The sequence below is a fragment of the Dromiciops gliroides genome, chromosome 1 (assembly GCF_019393635.1).
Source record: "Dromiciops gliroides isolate mDroGli1 chromosome 1, mDroGli1.pri, whole genome shotgun sequence".
Lineage (NCBI taxonomy): Eukaryota > Metazoa > Chordata > Mammalia > Microbiotheria > Microbiotheriidae > Dromiciops > Dromiciops gliroides.
The window spans coordinates 314,436,146-314,458,284 of record NC_057861.1 but is presented as its reverse complement, the minus strand read 5'-3'; the positions used below and the strand labels follow the sequence as shown (position 1 = coordinate 314,458,284).

Below are 22,139 nucleotides of genomic sequence, written 5' to 3'. Positions count from 1 at the left end.
TAGTAAGTGTCAAGTGTCTGAGGCCGGATTTGAACTCAGGTACTCCTGAATCCAGGGCCAGTGCTTTATCCACTGCGCCACCTAGCTGCCCCCAGCCCAATATGGTTTTTTTTTTTTTTTTAGTGAGGCAATTGGGGTTAAGTGACTTGCCCAGGGTCACACAGCTAGTAAGTGTTAAGTGTCTGAGGCCGGATTTGAACTCAGGTACTCCTGACTCCAGGGCCGGTGCTCTATTCACTGCGCCACCTAGCTGCCCCCATGCCCAATATGTTTTTAAATGGTATTTTCTTTTTTTTAAATTTTACTTGATTTGGTTTTTATTTTTTTTCCAATTACACATAAAGATTTTTTTTGAGTTCCAAATTTTTCTCCCACCCTTCCTTCCCTCCCCCTTCCCAAGGCTAGCAAACAACCTGATATAGGTTATACATTACAATCATATTAAACATATTTCCACATCAGTCATGTGGTAAGAGAAGAATCACAACAAAAGAAAAAAAACGCAAGAAAAAATAAACAACAATAACCAAAAAAGGAACAACAAAAGTGAAAATCATATGCTTCCATATGCATTCAGATTCCACAGTTCTTTTTCTGAATGTGGAGAGCATTTTCCACCTTAAGTCTTTGGGCATTGTCCTGGACCATTGTATTGCTGAGAATTAAGTCCATCACAGTTGATCATCATACAATGTTGTTGATAGTATGTACAATGTTCTCCTGGTTCTGCTCATTTCACTCAGCATCAGTTCATATAAATCCAGGTTTTTCTAAAACCCATCTAATCATCATTTCTTACAGCACAATAGTATTCTATTACATTCATATACCACAGCTTGTTTAGCCATTTCCCAATTGATGGGCATCCCCTCAATTTCCAAGTAAATGGTATTTCCTGATCCAATTTTATCCAATAAAACATTAAGCATCTATTTGGCACTATGCTCAGCACTGGAAATACAATTAATTAAAAAAAAAAGACCTTGCCCTTAAGGAGCTTACAATCTAAAGGGGAAGACAATGCACAAAAGGAGGGAGGAAGGGGAAGAGGGTTGGAGGAGGGGGTGGAATGGGGCTGGGACAGCTTGTTCTGTGAAGTCAAAACCAGGTAGAGGGGCAGCTAGGTGGCGCAGTGGATAGAGCACCGGCCCTAGATTCAGGAGTACCTGAGTTCAAATTCGACCTCAGACACTTAACTCTTACTAGCTGTGTGACCCTGAGCAAGTCACTAAACCCCAATTGCCTCACTAAAAAAAAAAAAACAAACCAGGTAGAGCACAAATACAAAGAGAAGCAATTTGAAGTCCAGTTTCTGCCGTCTATAAAGGAAGACATTGGGAGGAGTTTGGTCCTCAAGCTTTTAGACTTTCAGTGAGAGGGAAAAGTAGGCTGAAAGAGGTAGAATCAATCAAGGCCTCAGTTATTCCATGGTGGTGAATGTAGAATATAGAATATATATTCTCTAGATATAGTAAAGTGTTTGGGGTAATACAAAACAAAGGGAGTGGATAGAGCATTGGCCCGGGATTCAGGAGGACCTGAGTTCAAATCTGCCCTCAGACACTTGACACTTAACTAGCTGTGTGACCTTGGGCAAGTCACTTAGCCCCAATTGCATTACCAAAAAACAAAACAAAACAAAACAAAACAAATGGACACATTGTCACCTTAGGTGAATTTCTAGAGAGACTCCAAAAAAGATAATTTTACAGTGAGAGTAGAATAGAACACTCTCTTGCTCTACTGGTAGAAACGTAATTAGAGTTTATGGGCCCACAGTAGGCCCACATTTATGTTATCCTAGGGTTTTTGTTTCCATGCTACCTTGGGGAGTTGTAATTATATCTGAACCTGGAAATAGTGACTGACACTCTGAGAACTTTTGCCCCCAGGAACATTTTTGTGTCCAGAATTTACCAATAGTGGTTGCATGATTTCCAATTTGCACTGTTTGAAGTTATAATTATGTAAAGTATGGTAACTGGTTCCAGTCCAGTGGAAATTCAAATAATGCTATAATTTTCACAGTATCATTATTTGCATTAATTGGGACCTATGTAAAGAGGAATGCCCTCATTGAGATATCCCTAGTCTAGTCCTACATTAGTAGAGCTGTCCTTAAATAAAGAACTGTCTCCTGCCAGAAAGGAATATTCTGTATCTGAGTTTTCTAGAAGACTTTGCCATGTGTGTACATAGGTCATTTTTATTTGATCCAATCTACGTTTTTTCGGACTGGGCCAAAACAATGCTTTTGTGCTGGCCTTTAATTTTTGCTAGTTTGCACAATGGATAGAGCACTAACCCTGGAGTTAGGAGAACCTGAGTTCAAATCCAACCTCAGACACTTATTAGTTGTGTGACCCTGTACAAGTCACTTAACATTATTACCTCAAAAGTATATATATATATATATATATATATATATATATATATATATATAAATTCATTGTGGCCATGCATTTCCCACAAATAATCTACCAGTTCAGTAAAGGTAAATTCCCTTTTTGGGAATTCCCTTTAGTATATTCCCCCCAAAGGGAAAGGGAACTATTTGTACAAAAATATTTATAGCAGCTTTTTTTGTGGTGGCAAAGAATTAGAAATTGAGGGAATGCCCCTCAACTGGGAAATGGCTGATGGTGATGGAATACTGTTGTGCTATAAGAAATAACAGAATGATTTCAGAGAAACATGGCAACACGTGTATGAACACATGCAAAATGAAGTGAACAGAACCAGGAGAACATTGAACACAATAACAGCAATATTGTAAAGATGATCAACTGTAAAAGATTTAGCTACCCTGATCAAGACAATGATCCAAGACAATTCCAAAGGACCCATAATGAAAAATGCTATCCACCTTTAGAAGTATTTTGCATGTATAACTGAAATCAAATTGCTTGCTTCTCAAGGACTGGGGATGGTGGACAGAAGAGAACTTGGAACTCAAAATTTTTAGAAATAATTGTTAAATGTTTTTACATTTTTACATTTAATTCAATTTAACAAATTAAATAATTTTTAAGAGAATAAATATGTGAATGACCAGTTGTTTCAGATGTTGAAGAGGGCATTCCTAGTCAGTTATAGGTGGAAATTGATGGTCATCTTGAGGTCCTTTATAACAGGGTGTGCTGGAATTAGCTCTAACAAACTTTTATTTGTTGTTCAATCATTTTCCAATTGTGTCTGATTCTTCCTGATCCCTTTTAGGATTTTCCTGGCAAAGATATTGGAGTAGTTTGACATTGCCTTCTCCAGCTCATTTTTTAGAGATGAGAAATCTGAGGCTAACAGGTTTAAGTGACTTGCCCAGGGTCACATTGCTATTAAGTTTCTGAGGTTATATTTGGACTCAGGAAGATGAATCTAACTCTAGGCCCAGAGCTCTATCCATTGCTCTACCTAGCTGTCCCAACAAGTTTGTATGGGTCCTTAAATTTTCAGTGAGAGCATTTACACCCCAAAAATGAGATATAGCTACAGATTAGAGTTTGATTTATTGCTTTGTTGGTTGTCTTGACTTAAGAAAGTGTTAATAACGCAGATTAAATTTAAGTCTCTCTCTTCATCTCCATCTTTCTTTATATCCGTCCGTCCATCCATCCATCCATCCATCCATCCATCCATCCATCCATCCATCCACCCATCCATCCATCCATCCATCCATCCATCCATCCATCCATCCATCCATCCATCCATCCATCCATCCATCCATCCATCCATCCATCCATCCATCCATCCATCCATCCATCTAATTTTTTTCCTCGCAAGCACAATTGTTAAATATTGACTAGCACACACCTCTGTATTACTTGAATTTCTCAGGACCACTGCAGAAGGCTGAGGGAATGAAGTCATCACCAGACTGAAGGCCTGATGAATATTGGTGGCAGCTGCAGCAGCAGCAGCAGCATGCCTGGCATTTATATTGCCCTTTACAGTTTCACAAAGTACTTTAAAAATTCATCACCAATTTTTCACCTGGCTGCACTACTGTGGGACTTACTTGGGCTTTTCTACCATGCTCCAGGAAGCTCACGATTGGGACAACCTCATCATCCAGTAAAAGACTTCAACAGCCTTGGGACTCCTTCACCAATAAACTGTCTTTATTATTGGGGGGTTGTGCCATGAACTCCAAACCTTTATTTAAGGAGAGACCTCAGCTCTGAACATTTCTAGCCTGACTGAATAACAACAGTGCTTGTCACATAGTAGGCATTTAATGTTTACAGGTTATTGCCCATCATCTCATTTAAGTTTCATAACAACCCTACTTGCAACTCCAAATTTTTCTTATTTGGAGAAATAATCAATACCCCTGGGAATGGGCTCACAGCTTCAGATTGTTTGTCCTTACTCTCTTAAGAGGACCATGACATCAGGGTGATGTCATGACTTGCAATGAATTGATTTAAGTAAGGGAGGGCTGTGCAGGGTCACTAACCTCACTCTCTCCTCCAGAGCCATCTGGGTCCAGTGGCAAGATATAGATATAGATATATATATATACACACACACATATATACATACATACATATATATATACATACATACATATATATACACACACACACATATATATATGTGTGTGTGTGTATATATATGTATGTATGTATATATGTATGTATGTATGTATATATGTGTGTGTATATATATATATATATGTGTGTGTGTGTGTGTGTGTGTGTATATATATATATATATATATATATAACTGGAGAAGGCAATTAGGGTTAAGTGAATTGCCCAGGGTCACACAGCTAATAAGTGTTTGAGGTGAGATTCTAACTCAGGTCCACTTGACTCCAGGGCCAGTGCTCTATCCTCTGCACCAGTTAGCTGTTCATAGCTCCCACTAGGAGGCTGAAGACAGATGGATGGTGGTTTCCAGGCCTGGGAGAGTGCCTAGTGCCTAGCTTCTTAAATTGTGGGTTACATAATTGAATGTAGGGAGGGGTCACAAAAAATGTGGCAACAGCAAAAGGTTATGTGTGAGATACAGTAACAACCTGTTAAAGTAGTGGTCTCCTCAGTTAGGGAAAAACATGCCCATATCAGGAACAACAAGGCAATATTATCTAGTAAACTAAGTCAACTCAAGAAAGAGGAAAAATAAGTGTTTCAGGGTTAGAGGGAGAACTGATAAAAAACTATTTTGAACTGACTCTCACCAGTGCTCCAGTAAAAGCAGGTAAAAGTTCAACCCTAGTTACTACTGCTCTTCCTTAATAGACCTATTAATATTAGCTTCTCCTCCCCTGCCTAAAATCTCCACTCCATGGGTTGCACGAAGGTGTATGTGGATGGGAGGGGTAACATATCAAGGAGAATTTAGGTAGAACTCTTCCAGGAAGATTGTGAACCTGAGCCTAGCAACCTATAGTAACTCAGGGGAGGGACTTACCAAGTCAGGGTTTAGGATAAATATGGGCTGCTCACTCTTAGCACTGGCCCTCACTAATTGGTTTCGCTGTGGGTGCTGGACGTGAGAATTCATAAAAAGCTTTTGTCTTACCAAAGTTGCCTCTGAAAGAACTTATTTTGAGAAGATGGTCTGTACCTGTTTCTCACATTATATATACCTATTTTATAAACCTGTATATCTTGGGTCGTGTAAAAATTTCTCTGATGAAAAGAGGTCTTGAGTGCAAAAAGTTTTGTAAGTTCTGACTTAATGGTCCCAGCCAACGGACCAGGAGTGCCTTGCAGGCTGCTAGCAATGAGCAGCAAGCAGTTCAGTCTGTAAGGTAAGCTTTTATTAAGCGCCACGGTGTAGCCGGCACTGTTAAGCATTGAGGATACTAAGAAACGCAGAAGGCAGCGCCTGCCCTCAAGGAGCTCACAGTCCAATAAATGGGGAAACAATGTGCAAACAACTGGGAAAAAACAAGATGATGGGACCCAATCAACAGAGGAAAAGGATTAGTGTTAATTTAGGATCAAGAAAAGTTTCTTGTATAAAGTGATTTTAGCAGGGATGCCCTGGACAAGGCTTCCCATCTCTAGCTGACGAATGCAGCCCAATCAATTCGTTTCAAGTCTATATGGGTCAGAATAGGCAAAATAAATCTCATCTCCAAATACTAAGCGTGCCCAGGACAACAGGCATCACCGATGACGTCATAATTTCCACAAACTCTACTCTCAATCCCGGTCTCCTCCCCACCCTCCCACTTGGACTAGGATCCGGCAAAGTTGGGAACGCGCACGCGCGCGTTTGCGCGCCTTTACACTCCCGTCCCTCTGCTCGCGCCTCTCGCGAGGGCTTGTTTGCGCCTGCGCCCTGCCCGGACGAAGGCGCGCGGTTTGAATTGGTGTTATGCTGGGGTTCCCTTGCAAGCTGTTTCCATTGCTGGGACTTCACAACACTGCAGGGCCTGGTCCGTTGAATATAGAGTTAGTGGGCTCATGCATACGTGAGTCGACTCCGTCGGCTGGGGGCGGGGGGGGGAGTGGGGGTCGTTTGTGATAGGCTGGAATGTGGGCGGGGTTGGCTCGAGGTGCGAGGGGGGGAGGGGGGAGGCGGGAGGAACGGTTTATTGGCGGGTGACCATTAGCTCGAGGTTTCTCGGCTTCTCCCAACCGGGTTTAGGTTTAGTTCCTCCGCCTTCTCACAGCTACCGGCCTCGAGCCCCAGAGGTGCAGTCCCCGCAGCCAGCGCGTGACTCTGCCCGAGGCCCTGAGCTTTGTAACCCGTGGTGGTGTGTGCCCCCTCCGCCCCAAACCACCCCCTGCTGCCTCCCTGAGCCGGGCTGGAGCCGGACCAGCTGGTCCTGCGGGGGGCGGGGGCGAAGGGGGGAGGAGAGGGAGGAGCCAGGCCTTGACCTGGTGCTGGGACGCGCGTGGGGGTGGGGGTAGGGAGGAGCTGAGCAAAAACCAGTTTGGTGACTCCCACCAACTTTATGGCGAAGTGCCCTCAGCCCCCAAGTTCATTGGCTGATCTTTGAAAGCTGTCCAGAATTACTTTTCATTTGTGTGCGTATATTCAGAGAGTAACATGTCAAATTTTAATTTCTTCTCTAGGGAAACACACGTGTGTATAGATCTAGGTAGCATTTTCCCTCAAGGAACCATAAAGGATGGCTGGTGCAGAGCTGGAAGATTTATGCTCTCATATCAATGAAAAAATTTCCCATGTTAAGAAAATTCTGCAATTAAAAAACATAGGTAAGCTTGTGAAACAATGTTGGCCAACCTAATTTAAGAACACTATTCTTGGGGCAGCTAGGTGGTGCAGTGGATAGAGCACCAGCCCTGGATTCAGGAGGACTCGAGTTCAAATCCAGTCTCAGACACTTGATACTTACTAGCTGTGTGACCCTGGGCAAGTCACTTAACCCCCAATTGCCTCACTAAAAAAAAAAAAGAAGAACACTATTCTTATTAGATTTACTTATTTAACCTTTTCACTGAAGAACACAAGGAATGATACCAATAATCCTCAAATACATTGCATTTCTGGTTCTGAAATGTGACAGAAGTACAAAGAAGTATAAAAATTTTAGTTCAACAAACTTTGCAGGACAATGAGGCTTGTGACTTGTGACTTGTCCAGAATCACATAGCTAGTAAGTGTCAAGTCTCTGAGGCAGGATTTGAACTCAGGTCCTCCTGAATCCAGGGCTGGTACTCTATCCACTGCACCACCTAGCTGCCCCTCAACAAACATTTTGAAGTGCCAGTATGTAAGACAGAGTGGTAGGTGATGAGCATGCAAAAATAAAAAGCATACTTTTCCTGAGCTTCCCCTAATTCTTCTATCAGTTATTAGTATTCTTTAAAATGCTTATTCTGGAGATTTTTTTTTTGGTGTCTCTTATTTACATTTTACCTTTATGTTCTACAGGACATGATCCAGCCTTAAAGACTGTATTTCAGAAAATTAGACATGAAATGACTCTTCTAAATGACCTTTTAAACAAGTTGGAGTTGGAGGTTCAATATCAAGAACATGTCAGGAATTCACTTAGGGTAACCAACATTTTTGTCTTTTGCAAAGGAAAAAATTCTAAAAAATTCTAAAAAAAGTTTCAAAAGCAACATCTCAGAATGATGAGACTTTCATTATATCCATTATCACAAACTAGAAGTGTACTGAATTATAAGTTATATAATAAGTTTTTACTTGAATGTCTAAAAGATTACAAAATTTTTACTCAGTAGACCATATCCCAGAACATGCATATGTGCACACACATACAACACTATATATGTATGTATATATAGTGTTGTATGTGTGTATAGACATAGATATAGTCTGTGTGTAAATGTATATATGTGTGTATATCTCCGCCCCCCATCCAAAGTCTTTCTCCCCTGAGAAATGGCTTGCTATATATTTTTTTTTTTGGTTTGTTTTGTTTTTTTTGTTTTTTTTTGCAGGGCAATGAGGGTTAAGTGACTTGCCCAGGGTCACACAGCTAGTAAGTGTCAAGTGTCTGAGGCCGGATTTGAACTCAGGTACTCCTGAATCCAGGGCCAGTGCTTTACCACTGTGCCATCTAGCTGCCCCCTTGCTATATTTTTAATGCTTCAAGTATTAGAGACTTCAAGTTTTAAAGATAAATACAGTTAACCAAAGAAAGTAGCTGTTTTTTTCTGTGGAGGAGAACCTCATTTATAATTTTTCATGGGGAAATGGTGTACTTAATGAATTAATATGCAAAGTTAAACCAAGTATTAGAATTGAAATTTTTCTGGAAAATTATCAGCTCATTTTCTAGTGTGAATGAGGGCATTTAAATATATTAAGATAAGTGTCTAAGTTAATACAATCTTGCGTTGGTTTAAAAGCCAGAAAAATCTAATAAAATGTTTTAACTGTGAAGGACTATAACTATTCTAACCCACTCATTTTACCATCGACTAATCTGAGACTTAGAACTGTAATGATTGGAATGATGCCACCTACTGGAGACTTGCTGTGGGAAAGCTCCACCATGAGGAAAATGCCTCAGAGGCATTGTGGCTTTTCCTTGGCGTCAGGAAATGACGTTTACTCATGGGTGCTGTCTATCAAGGCTACCAGCCAATCAACTTGAGGAGCCTCCTATTTTCTGGGAGGAGACAGGAAGGAGGAAAGGGAGCCTGCGAGGAGAGCTCTTGCGTTTTTGGGTTCCTGACTTGGTGGTGGTGTCGGCAGAGGATTTCACAGGAAATTTGAGGAAAGATAGGAATGCCAGGCTGTTGGAATTCTGTTCTCAATCTTTTTCTTTCTATTTTCCAATAAACCCTTAAAAACCTAAACTCGTTTTATCAGTGATTTTAGTCAGTTTCCCCCAAAACTGGGGGAACATATTAGAATCCACAATTAGAATCTTACATTACACAGAACAATGTCATGACCTATTCATGGTGCTTTAATGATTTCTTTCCTATGTATCATCACTTATAAATTCCCTATCCTATATGTCCATATCATTTCCCCCCTTAAGTCCCCATTATCCATCGTTCATGGTTGTCTGTCAGGGAGGGCAAATATCTTGGGATGTTAAGAACACCCAGGTTTGTTTGTTTTTGGGTTTTTTTCATTTTTATTTTTTGCAGGGCAGTGGGGGTTAAGTGACTTGCCCAGGGTCACACAGCTAGTAAGTGTCAAGTGTCTGAGGCCGGATTTGAACTCAGGTAGTCCTCAGTCTAAGTCTGGTGCTCTAGCTGCCCCATTTTTTGTGTGTTTTTTTTTTTAAATCCCAATTGTGTTTTATTGCACCCTGCCTGACAAAAGAATATATGAAATTCATAGCTCATCAACTTCACTTAGTATCAGGCTTCATCAAAGACTAATCTTCCAAACCCTGTAGTAGGTAGGACTTCCTTTTCCTTTATCTAGAAATATATTTTATGCTCTAGTCAAAGAAACAATATAGAGAAAGGAAAAAGATTATCTCTACTCTTAAATTCTGTCCAAGGGAATATGAGATGTACTTTTGCAGTGTCTTTGGGAATAAGTCTCTTTTTTGTTTGCTATGAGGGCAGGCTATAGAAACTGAAACCAGGGAGCAAAGAGTTTCTAGATTCTTTTTTTTTTCTGCTTATGGCTTAAGAAAGCAATTCTTGATTTTGCACTTTTTTACCTTGTGCTTTTAAGGACTTCTTTCTGTAAGGTAAAAAAATTTAAACAAATAAACTAGGAACTAAGTAAATAGGAAAAGGACTAGACTAGTACCTGGGAGAGCTAGGTTCTATTCTTATTTTTTTCACTAACTGTTGGTGACATTTGATTTCTCCTGAGTCTCTTTCCTCATCAGGAAAATGAGAGGGTGGGGGTTGGACTGACTAAATTCAGCCAGTCCTTATCAAGATACTTAGCTTGTGGAAATAGAAATAAAAGTGTATATCTTATAGGATTGTTAATGAAAATAAATTAAATACTTGTGGAAGCTTGTTTATCTCTTCAGAAGAAAACTGCTGTGTGCCTAACAATACATTATATGTAGTAAAGGATTAATAAGTTTCTAATAAACACACATATCATATTAGAAATATTTGTCTGGGTTAGTAGTCTCAATTATTCTACCTTAATAGTTTGAAGACACTTTAGGCCAATAATATGTAGGTTAAACTCTGTATCTTAGGTGGGAAATGTTGAAATTTCTGTCTGTGTTATTGGGAGATAGAGGACAAATCCAGAGCAGCAATATATTTTGTTATACAAATGAACATGAGGTCACAGCCGTAAGATGAATCAAGTAAGCCTTAAAGAATGACTACAGTTTTTTTTTTTTTTTTAGTGAGGCAATTGGGGTTAAGTGACTTGCCCAGGGTCACACAGCTAGTAAGTGTTAAGTGTCCGAGGCCGGATTTGAACTCAGGTACTCCTGACTCCAGGACTGGTGCTCTATCCACTGTGCCACCTAGCCGCCCCCAAGAATGACTACAGTTAAGCAATTTAAATGGAAAATTGGACTTGGTATTAGGAATTTCAAGGTTGAATCCTTGTTCTGACATTCAATAGCTATTTAACCAAGAGTAAGTTATTTAATTTAGCCTCAGTTTCCTCATCTGTAAAATATGAGAATAATACATACTACTTTATCTCAGCATTATTTTTAGGAAAGCACTTTATAAACCTTAAATACTACATAAATGTGAGCTTATAAGAATTATTTTTTTTTACTCTAAGACACTAATGCATTAGGACTATGATCCTGGCAAATTATGAATAGCACTGGGCAACATTTGATACCCAGGTAGTTTTCTCTATTGGTAAATTTTAGAACAGTTTTAGTTTTGAAAAAAAAATTCAATTTTAAAAATGATGTACTATTATGTAATAATAGAGTGTGTTTTATTTAAAAAAATACAGTAGGGAAAAACAATATAATCCAAGAACAGTTTCAGAATACAAACTAACCTTAGGTGGTTATATTCATCCAGTAGCTTACTAATGATTTAGCTTCCTGAAAATTCATGTCCATGGTCACAAATATTACCTAGATAGCCTAATATATATTTTTAATTGTGGCAAATATTTGTAGAATACTACTTAAAATAACTTTTCAATACAGAAATAAAGAACTTGTTTTTCTTCAGGAGTTACAAGAATCCCTTGATGGAAATTACAAAGAAATAAATAACCTTAAGGAAAATATTCCTCCCCATTTGCCCAAAGTAGTCCAGACCTGGTAAGTGCATTTCTACTTATTGAGAAATTTTTATCTGATATTTAAAAATGTAAAATAAGAAACAGTCTAGGGGTTTAGAGCTTACTCTTTGCCTGAAATTTCCTCACTTTACTTTTCTTTTAATATCAAATGAAACTAGGGGCAGCTAGGTGGCGCAGTGGTTAAAGCACTGGCCCTGGATTCAGGAATACCTGAGTTCAAATCCAGCTTCAGACACTCGACACTTACTAGCTGTGTGACCCTGGGCAAATCACTTAACCCCCATTGCCTGCAAAAAAAAAAAATATCAAATGAAACTTCTTTTGCCAAGATTCTAAGGATTGTTTAATTGTAAGCCATTGCTCTTTTCTAAATTCTTTACTTTCTTGATCTCTTTGCAGTGTTTAACATTGTTGACCAATCCCTCTTCCTGGAGACATCTATTTTTCATCTCCTGTACTCTAGTCCCACGTTATCATTTGTCTCCTGGAATTTTCTATTTGGTATCCCATTGGCATCTCAGATTTAACATGTTCAAAATAGAATCCATTCCTTCTTTCAAAACTTATCTTTCTTCCTAACATCCCTGTCTCTGTTGAAGGTACCAATTGGTCTTTCTACTCATTGAGCTTTGCAACTTGAGTCATTCTCTCTTACTTCCTATATCTAACTAGTTTTAAAATGTTGAAAATACCACCTCCTCAATGTCTCTCACATCCATCCCCATCTCTCCACTCAACGTGACCATCTCTGTCCATCAAACTCTCACCTCCTCTTGCCCAAGCTATTTTAACTGTCTGTTTGATTTCCCTTTCTCTAGCCCCTCTCCTTTCTAATTCATCCTCTAGATAGCTAGCAACGCTATATTCCTAAAGCATTTGTCTGATGAAGTTATGCCTCTGCATGGGAATCTTCAATAACTCTCTCTTGTCTTAGAGAAAAAAATAAAATCACCTCTCTTTGGTGTTTAAAGCCTTTCGTGATTTGGGTCTATCCTATCTTTACAGAATTATTCTACCTTCTTTCTTTTCACACACACTTTTGTTTCAGCCAAACTGTTTCACCTTCTACCTCCTTGCCTTTGTACAGGCCTGCCCCCATGACTGAAACACACTTCTCTCTTCCACCTTCTGGAATCTCTAATTGTATTAAGCCTCAGCTGAATTGCCATCTCTTGTAGATTCCTTTTCTGATTTTAGGAAATCATGGGAATAGAAAAAAAATATATAACATTTCCTATGATTATGTTATAAAAGAAGGAATTTATTCCTATTTATTACACTTAGCTGTGAGTATCCCTCTGTAAACTTTCTAATATTCTGTTGACTTCTCATGTTATATGTTCTTTCTGCCTTTATTCCATAGTGTAGTGGAACCAAACGTTAATTCTGAAAAACAAGTTAAAATTACAGCATCCAAACACCCAAAGAAACCCCAAAAAGAGCAAAAACCAATCAAAGAAATTTTACTAATAACTTCTGATGAATTCGATAATGTACCTGCGTAAGTATGCAAGATTTTAAAATTTATTTAATGTTTTCCTTAATAAAGGATTTATATGTAGTTGACAGTTATAAATTTGATTATATTGAATATAATGACTGCAGGAGTCACATTGCTTGAATCTTATTAATTTTTGTTTTCGTGAACTTGATTAACAAACATCTGAAAAAAACAAGAGTAAGGAAACTCTTGAAAAGTGTATATAAATTTAATAACATAGTAATAAAACTTCCTAATTATTTTCTTTCTTCACTTTTTAATTTTCCTGTATATTTTTAATTTTCTTTACTTCTCTAATACTACGCACTATCATTTCTCTCATAGCAAAGGTTTTCTTTTTTACAAATATGTTTAGTCGGGGCAGCTAGGTGGCGCAGTGGATAGAGCACTGGCCCTGGAGTCAGGAGGACCTGAGTTCGGGTCTGGCCTCAGACACTTAACACTTACTAGCTGTGTGACCCTGGGCAAGTCACTTAACCCCAATTGCCTCACTAAAAAAAAAAAAAAAAGCCCACCAAAAAACAAATCAACATACTGCCTATGTCTGAAAGTATACCTTTAATCTGGAGGTTCTTAATTTTGGGGTCCAGGACCTTTAAAAAGATTTTTTTATAACTTTTAGAATAATTGTTTCCTTTGTAATCCTCTGTATTTTGTACTGTGTACATACACGTATATCTGAGGAAGAGTCCATAAGGCTTCACCTGACCACCAAAAGAGTCCATGACAAAAAAGGTTAAGAACCTAGCTCTAGTCTCTCTTCTAAGAAGTGGGAAACATGCTTCATCATTAACATTATGGAGTCTTTCAAAGTTGTTTTCTTTTATAGTGTGGAGTAGTCCTCATAATCAGTAAAAGGGTGAGAAAAGCAGTATTGGGGTATAATCACAAAAAGGACAAAATGCTATCTGTTTAAATCCAAGGTAAACTGTTTAACATCACAGTAATACAAGTTGTATTACTGTAATCGTTGATGCCAAAGAGGCTAAAGTTAATCAGTTCTATGAAGACCTACAATATCTAGAAATAAGACCAAGAAAATGTCACATTCATCTTAGGACACTGGAATTCTAAAGTAGGAAATCAGAAGATAATTAGAATAACAGGCAAGTTTGGCCTTGGAGTACAATACACAACAGGGCAAAGACTAATAGAGTTTTGTCATGATAACTCACTGGGCATAGCAAATAATTTTTCAACAACCCTAATGGAGACTTCTCACATGAACATCTCCAGAAGATCAGTATCAAAATCAGATTGATTATATACTTTGCAGCCAAAGTCAAGAAGTTCTATACAATCAGTTAAAACAAGACCTGGAGCTGACTATGGCTAAGATTGTGAGCTTCTTATTACAAAATTTAGACTTAAATTGAAGAAAGGGAAAATCATCAGACTGCATAGGTATGATATAAATAATATCCCCTATGAGTATGAAATGGAAGTTAAGAGTAGATTTAAGGAATTATATCTGGTAGTTTGAGTGCCTGAAGAATTATGGACAGAGGATCACAGTATTGTTATAGGAGGCAGCAACAAAAAACATTCCAAAGAAAAAGAAGAGAAGAAAGCAAAACTACTGTTGAGGTTGAGGAAAGAGCTGATAAACTGAGGAAAGAAAGCAAAAGGGAAGGGAGGAAGGGAATGATACACCCAAAGGAATGGAGAATTCCAGAGAATAACTAGGAGAGAGAAAGTTTTCTTAAATGAGCAATGCAAAACAATAGAAAACAATAGAATGGGAAAGAAATCTTTTCATGAAAATTAGAGCTATTAAGGGATTATGTGCTACACAGATGGGCATGATAAAAGACAAAAATGGTAAGGATTTAACAGAAGTAGGTGAGATTAAGAAAAGATAGCAAGAAAGACAGTAACTATACAAGAAAGATCTTAATGTTACCAATAACCACAATGTGGTTACTGATCTAGAGCCAGACATCCTGGAGGATGAAGTCAAGTGGGCCTCAGGAAGTAGAGGTGATAAAATTACAGCTAGACTATTTTAAAAGATTATAATGTTAAAGTGCTATGCTTAAATCAAGAGGAAATTTGGAAAATTTAACAGTGGTCACGGGATTGGAAAAGATCAATTTATATTCCAATCCTAAAGGATAATACCAAAGAATGTTCAAATTACTGAACGGTTGTATTTATTTCACATGTAACAAGGTTATATTTAAAATTCTGCAAGCTGGACTTCAGCAACATGTGAACAAAGAATTACCAAGAGAACTGACTGTTTTCGTTTTTGTTTTTCTTTTTGGGGGAAGCATTCTGGGTTGTTACTTGTCCAGTAACACAGGTGTAGTGAGTGTCAGGAGAATGGTGCTTCTTGTTTTTTTGAAGAATAGATTTTATTGGTTTTTTTGTTTTAAATTTCCTAGATTTCATTCTGTATATTTCCACCACTATTGTTTTGTTTTTATTAAGGAACAGTGACAAATTACAATATTTAAAATTTTCATTTTGTAAATGAGAAGTGGTTGGTATCTTTAATAGTTTTGTATTTTAAAAACCACATGTTTTTATTTAAACAAGAAAACATAAGAAAGCCTACTAACACAGAAGTTATACCTCTTTTGTGTGGACCAGATATCCTAGGGATCCCCTTTTTATTAGCATTTTTTTATTTTGTTATCTCTCTACAAATTTAATTCATTCATGTTTTGAGAAGTGACCTCAGTCTTTCCATGATCTCAAGTCATATGGCCACTGTACTAAAGGACATTATCTAATACAGGATTCCTAACCTGGGGTCCATGAACTTGATTTAAAAAAATAACTCTTTCAGTATAGTTGGTTTTCATTGTAATTTATATATTTTACTCCATGAATTTGAAAATATTCTTCTGAGAAAGGAGTCGCATAGGCTTCATTAGATTATCAGAGGGTTCTGTAACATGAAAGAGGTTAAGAGTGTTCAGTCTAGTTCAGTCTCTTCTTTTTTACCGATTAGGAATCTAAGGCCTCAAAAGGTCAAATGACTTGTTCAAGTTCATGTGACAAGGCCATTTCTGGAAGATAAAATATAATTTTAATGCTTGTTAAGTGAATACAATGGGAACAGGCATTTTATTTGTTTTAGTTCCTTCTTTCCTTTTTTATAAACCAAGGAGAGACAAAAGGAGAAATCAACAGGAGCACTGTAGCATATATGACAGTTGGAAGATGTTGGGAAGGTTAAGTATAGAAGTCAGGGAAATTTAAAATAGTTTAGCAGATAGGTAATAGTGGATATGTTTAAGGAATCTAGTTTTCACATTTTACCAGAGGTAATTAAACATATCCTTTGAAGGAGAAATCAAGAGCAAACCAGCATGTTTATGTTTTTGTCATACACACTGAAAATATATTCTTGTTTGGAACTAAAGAGCATTTCAAGCTTTTCATTGGTAGAAAAAAGAGTCATGAATAAGTCAGGTTATGATTTAGCTTATGAGTATAGGTTAGAGGAGAAAAGATTAAAAAAAAAGTGATGACATGCTTAAAGGACTGGTGGATTTAGAGGGCAGAGAAGATCCTTAACCTTGCCTTCATTTCTGTTCTTCTAATTCTAATTAATAGGTACCATGAAAACTATAAGTATCTTTTGCCCTTCTTGCCTCATTCATTCTTTTACACTCCATTGCTGTTTGTAGACAGTTGGGTACCTGTGGTGTAGCATTTATTGTTAACCATTTTCTTTACCTGCAACCATTTAAAAACTGTTATAAAGAAATGAAATATTATGTTCAGGTTAATCTGCCATTTAAAAACAATAATATTTAAAATAGTTCTATAAGTAAAGGGTAGAACCATTTCTATTTGATGTACAGAAACTTTTATTAGGAAACATGGGTACTGATAGGCTACCATTTTCATTTAATTTTAGAATGCTAGAGAATAGGTTTTTCATTTTGTAAATGGTACGAAATTTTTGAAAATGAGACTAGTGTAAAATGAAAAAATTGTCTTGGTTCTAATGCTACTCAATTTCAGCGATCCTAATGTAAAATATTTAAAAATAAGTGAAATTGTGCACACGGAAAATACTTTATGTAAACTTTCTTATCCCTGTGATTGTTTTCAGTTATATGAAATCTCGTCTGACATATTGTCAAATTAATGATTTTATTAAAGAAATCAACAAGGCAGTGGCTAGTAAATATAGAATCCTAAATTTGCCAAAAAAATCTATGAATCCTTCTATCAGAAATCTGTGTGACAGATTCATTGAAGATGAAAACAAGGATACCAAAGGTAAGTGAGAAAACATATCTATTTCAGCTATAGTTAGTATAACTTCTTAAGGAATCCATGATATGTACAGGTGTGGGTACTTAATGCAGAACTCTACCTTGTTTATATATATTGTATATATTCATGAGTTTCTATGGACAAAAGAAAAAATCCTCACCTGGTGAGCAACCTATTATGATGAGTATTTCCCAACTTAAGCTGACAATCTGTCATCCATACTCTGAGTCTTCTCAATGTGGTATGGTCTGCTAGAGCTTAAATTCTGCCACTGTAGCCTTGAACCTAAGGTCATTTCCAGGATACAATGAAGCATTACATGAGGACTTTAGTGGATAGAATTAATACACAGCCACAGAAGTCAAATAAACAAATATTTATTAATTTCCTGCAATATGCCAAGGCACTGTGCCAAGTACTGAGGATAAAAATGCAAAAAAAAAAAAATACTCCCTGGCTTGAAGGAGCTTATATTCTCCTTTTTTTTGGGGGGGGGGGGGGAGGCAATGAGGGTTAAGTGACTTGCCCAGGGTCTCACAGCTAGTGTCAAGTGCGGAGGCTGGATTTGAACTCAGGTCCTCCTGAATCCAGGGCCGGTGCTTTAACCACTGCGCCACCTAACTGCCCCTAGAGCTTACATTCTTAATGGCAGAAGACAATGCACAACACAAAGGAAGCTTAAAAACTAGAGGGAGCAAGAGGAGAGGGTTGGGGAAAGTACTTGTTGACACAGGAGCTTGATGAAGAAGTTGAAGTCCCAAAGTAATATAGCGAGGTAAGAAAGGAAATGATTGAGTTAAATTCCCTCCTTGAATGAAGGATTTGCTTTTCATGGCCCCATTTTCTAATTAGAGGAACTAGGGGTTGTGATGAGGTGGAGTACCAAGACTGATGGGAGTTTGCAAAATAATAATGAGCTTCCTAAAGACATGGTGGGGAAGTCAGAAAAGTCCCAGAGTAGTACAGCAAGGTGAGAAATGAAGAGGTAAAACTTATTTTATATGTCAGGAACCTTCTTATATTTATTATCTCTTAAGAACCAGCACTAGGTCTTTTATTCTAAGAATTGCAATACTGAATTGTTCATAGTACACTGGTGGAAAATTAATGCATATATTATTAAATTACCACATTAAATATTATGCTACTTCAGTATATAAATTTCTTTTTAACATTGCAAGAATACCAGTTGGACACCTTATGTTAGAAAATGGTAATGTAATACACATTTTATGATTTTATGCATTAGTAACTGTTACCTATAAAGTTAACCTTTTACAAATAAATCTCTTTTCAGGCCAATACTTTGTAGTAGAAGCTGATATAAAGGAGTTCACCAATTTGAAAGTTGACAAGCGGTTTCATGTGATACTGAACATTTTAAGGCACTGCCGACGACTCTCAGAAGTCCGTGGAGGAGGACTTGTCCGTTACGTTATAAATTAAGAAGTTTTGACAATTTCACTGACATTATTGCATAGACTGTTTTGTAATTCCTAGTTCATAATCTGTTTTCATTAGCTTCTTTAATTTGTTCTTCACTTAATAAAACTTTAATTTGTTCTGCACTTAATAAATATACTGTTGGTCATAAGGAAGACTAGCCAGGTAAAAATATATACCATTGCTACCACCTAAAAGCAAAACAGATTAATCCACTCTTGATTCATTTATTTAATGGTGTCCTTTTCTTATGTGAAGATAGGTTATTATTAACCAACATATAATACTAGATGATCTGACCCAGTGCCTCTCCTACTTGGGTCTTTAATTACTAAAGTGTTGCAAGGATCAGATCTATGGAACTAACCCTTCAAAGAGCTATTTAGTAGTAATTTAAAAAGTGACAAGTTTTATGAATTGGATGAGTTTGCCTACTCATCGAGTCCTTTCTCTTGTATTTGTTCTTTCCCAAACTTTTAAGATCAAATTGCTTCAGTGCATCATTTATACTGTATTAATTTAGGCTGGTTTCTTTGTTCTTTTTTCATGTGTTTTTTTTTCTCCTAGTTTCTGCAAAGGTGAGAAATATATGTAAGTATGTATGTATGTATATGTATATGTGTATATGTACACACGTGTATATGCACACACATTAACTTTTTAAAAATATCTCCATAAAGTACATTTTACAGTATTATGCACATAATGGCTGTTCAACAATTGTTATTTATTTCTGTATAGACCTGAAACTGGTGAATCAATACTGCCTTACAGGGGCATGAATTTGGGATGTAGAAACCCTATTAAAACATATTCATTGGGGCAGCTAGATGGCGCAGTGGATAGAGCACTGGCCCTGGAGTCAGGAGTACCTGAGTTCAAATCTGGTCTTAGACACTTAATACTTAACTAGCTGTGTGACCCTGGGCAAGTCACTTAACCCCAATTGCCTCACTTAAAAAAAAAACAAAACATATTCATTGATATTATTTATGCTGGGATGATTGGATTTCAGGAGAATGTAAGCTCCTTGAGGGCAGGGGCTATTTTGGTTTTTTTCCTGTTTGCTATGTCTTTGTTTCTTTGATGTTTTTTACAGTAGGTGCTTGATTTTTTTATTTTATTTTTACAGTTGAGCTAAATTTATATCACTGGAATAAATTTGGAAAGGAAATATTTAGGGCTGGCCATAAAATAGACTTGCAATGTAAGGTAGTATTTTCATCACACCTTCTCCTTGAAAGTTGCATCATTTAAAGAGCAATGAGGAAATGGGAAGAGGTTTTATGAATTGTCAAAAGGGGATTTTGGTTTTTGGACTGTGGTATAGGAAATCTTAAGTGCTTTTGGGGAACTTCAGTTTCCCTTGATAATTGCAGAAAAATCTATTCTAAAAGCAACAGTTATAAATTTCTTCAGAGAGCTTTTCCATTTGGCTTTTCAAGCTTTGGACTTTTTTTTTAATGACTTTCCTTGCATCACTTTCATTTCTCTTTCCATTTTTTCCTCTACTTCTCTTAATTTATCTTCAAAGTATTTTTTGAATGTTTCTATGGCCTGAGACCAATTCATATTTTTCTTGAAAGCTTTTACTGTAGGAGCCCTGATGTTGCTATCCTCTTCTGAGGGAGCACCTCAGTCTTGTTACTAAAGAAACTTTCGATGGTCCTCATCTTTCTCTATCTGCTCATGTTGCCCGCTTACTTCTTGACTTTTAACTCTTTCTTAAAGTGGGGCACTGCTTTCAGGATGCACTGTCCCAAGCTTCAGGCATTCCAAGGTGGTATGATTTAAGGAGGGGCAGGTTCTTTGCTTGCCTGGCCTGTACTCTGGTCTGTAAATAACCCCAGACCAACTTGCTATTTAACCAGGCAACAAAATTTTGTTTGCTGAGGTTGTTAGCTCTCGTGAACCTGTACCTTCCCCAACCTGGGCTGCCACCACTCAAGCCTGCTTCCTGATTTGCAGCAGGGGTGAAACAACCAAGTTCTGCCTCAGTGCCAGCAGAAACCCCTATATTCCCCATGCCAACCGCTCAGCCCTCCCACTAGACCATGAGCTTATACTATAGCCAATTCAGAGGCTCCAGGGGTCTCTCTCTGGTGTGGCTAGCCTGGGGCTGGATCTTTGTCAGTACAACTGTGGGGTTGGGCTCCATTCCCACCCTGGCACAGCAGCCCCCCTCCTGCTGACCTTCTAAGCCATCTTTGGCTGGAAAATGATCTCAGTCCATCCTTTTGTGGGTTCTGCTGCTCCAGGAATTGTCTTATGGAATTATTTGGAGTTTTTTGGAGTGATTGGGTCAGGAGCACCAAGAGTTTACTGCCTTTCCTCCAACATCTTCAAGAGTTATAAATTTCTGTCATTTATTGCTTATGCTTTCAACTCTCCATGGAAGAGAGTATGAAGTATGGAGAAAGAGACTTTCATCCAAATTCTTAACATTACTGAAGAACTAGGTAGTATAGTCTAAGGAACAAGAACCCTAAGAGAAAATGACAAAGCATATTTTTTTTTTTTGTGGGGCAATGAGGGTTAAGAGACTTACCCAGGGTCACAGAGCTAATAAATGTCAAGTGTCCAAGGCCAGATTTGAACTCAGGTCCTCCTGGATCCAGGGCCAGTGCTTTATCCACTGTGCCACTTAGCTGCTCTGACAAAGTGAATTCTAAGATAGGACATTCTGGGTATGATCACTTGTGTTCATAAAGTTAATAAGGTATGTTTAATATCATGGCCTATTCTTAGTGAAGCTTAGAGCTTTGGGTACAAATTAATCATGTTCCAAGGATATTGAAATTTATAGATGTCATAAGGTCTTCATTTTTATTGGATTTTATGGAATGGAGATCTGAACTTGCATTCAAAAAGTTGGAGATAGGCAACTGGCTTAGTGATTTTCAAAAGAAGGAGTAAAGTGTGGTTCCACAGAAGAAAAATTCAGCATGATTTCATAAAGAGTCACTTGTGTCAGATTACCTTCCCTCTTTTTTCACGAATTTGTGCAGGGCCAGGCTAATCTTCTCTGCATTGTTCCAATTTTAGTATACATGCTGCCGAAGCGAGCACCCTCCTCTTTTTTTGATGGAGTTAGTGTAAGACTGGTATTAAGTCTAAGGCACTTAAGCCATGCCACGAATTGGATAGTTTGAGTCTCAGGCATTAAATAAAGGCACCAAATAAAGATGTAACCAAAGGCTGTCTCTGGAAAGAAACCACAAACTTGTCTACATATTAAGAGAATAACTTGAACCAAGCAAAGCCATAGTAAGGGGGGAGGAAGGAAACATGGTTTTGGTCTTCACAGGGTTTAGTGCCTTGGGGGAAAATCAACACCTA

The 22,139-nt window shown here is 37.7% G+C and overlaps 1 protein-coding gene and 1 pseudogene across 2 annotated transcripts; one reads left to right on the top strand and one right to left on the bottom strand.

Moving 5' to 3' along the window:
- Positions 1–6,293: 6,293 nt before the first annotated feature.
- SKA1 (spindle and kinetochore associated complex subunit 1) lies at positions 6,294–19,072 on the top strand. Of its 2 annotated transcripts, none has more exons than XM_043978440.1 (7): positions 6,294–6,428; positions 7,036–7,179; positions 7,859–7,983; positions 11,545–11,636; positions 12,981–13,118; positions 17,191–17,360; positions 18,655–19,072. In XM_043978440.1, the coding sequence occupies exons 2-7, from the start codon at positions 7,092–7,094 to the stop codon at positions 18,801–18,803; spliced, it is 762 nt and encodes a 253-aa protein (XP_043834375.1). In that variant the 5' UTR covers positions 6,294–6,428; positions 7,036–7,091; the 3' UTR covers positions 18,804–19,072. The 2 variants fall into 2 exon arrangements, with proteins under 2 accessions (XP_043834375.1, XP_043834374.1); XM_043978439.1 differs by having other exon boundaries at positions 6,299–6,392.
- A 2,697-nt stretch (positions 19,073–21,769) lies between these two features.
- On the bottom strand, positions 21,770–21,869 carry LOC122737743 (annotated as a pseudogene).
- Positions 21,870–22,139: the final 270 nt, after the last annotated feature.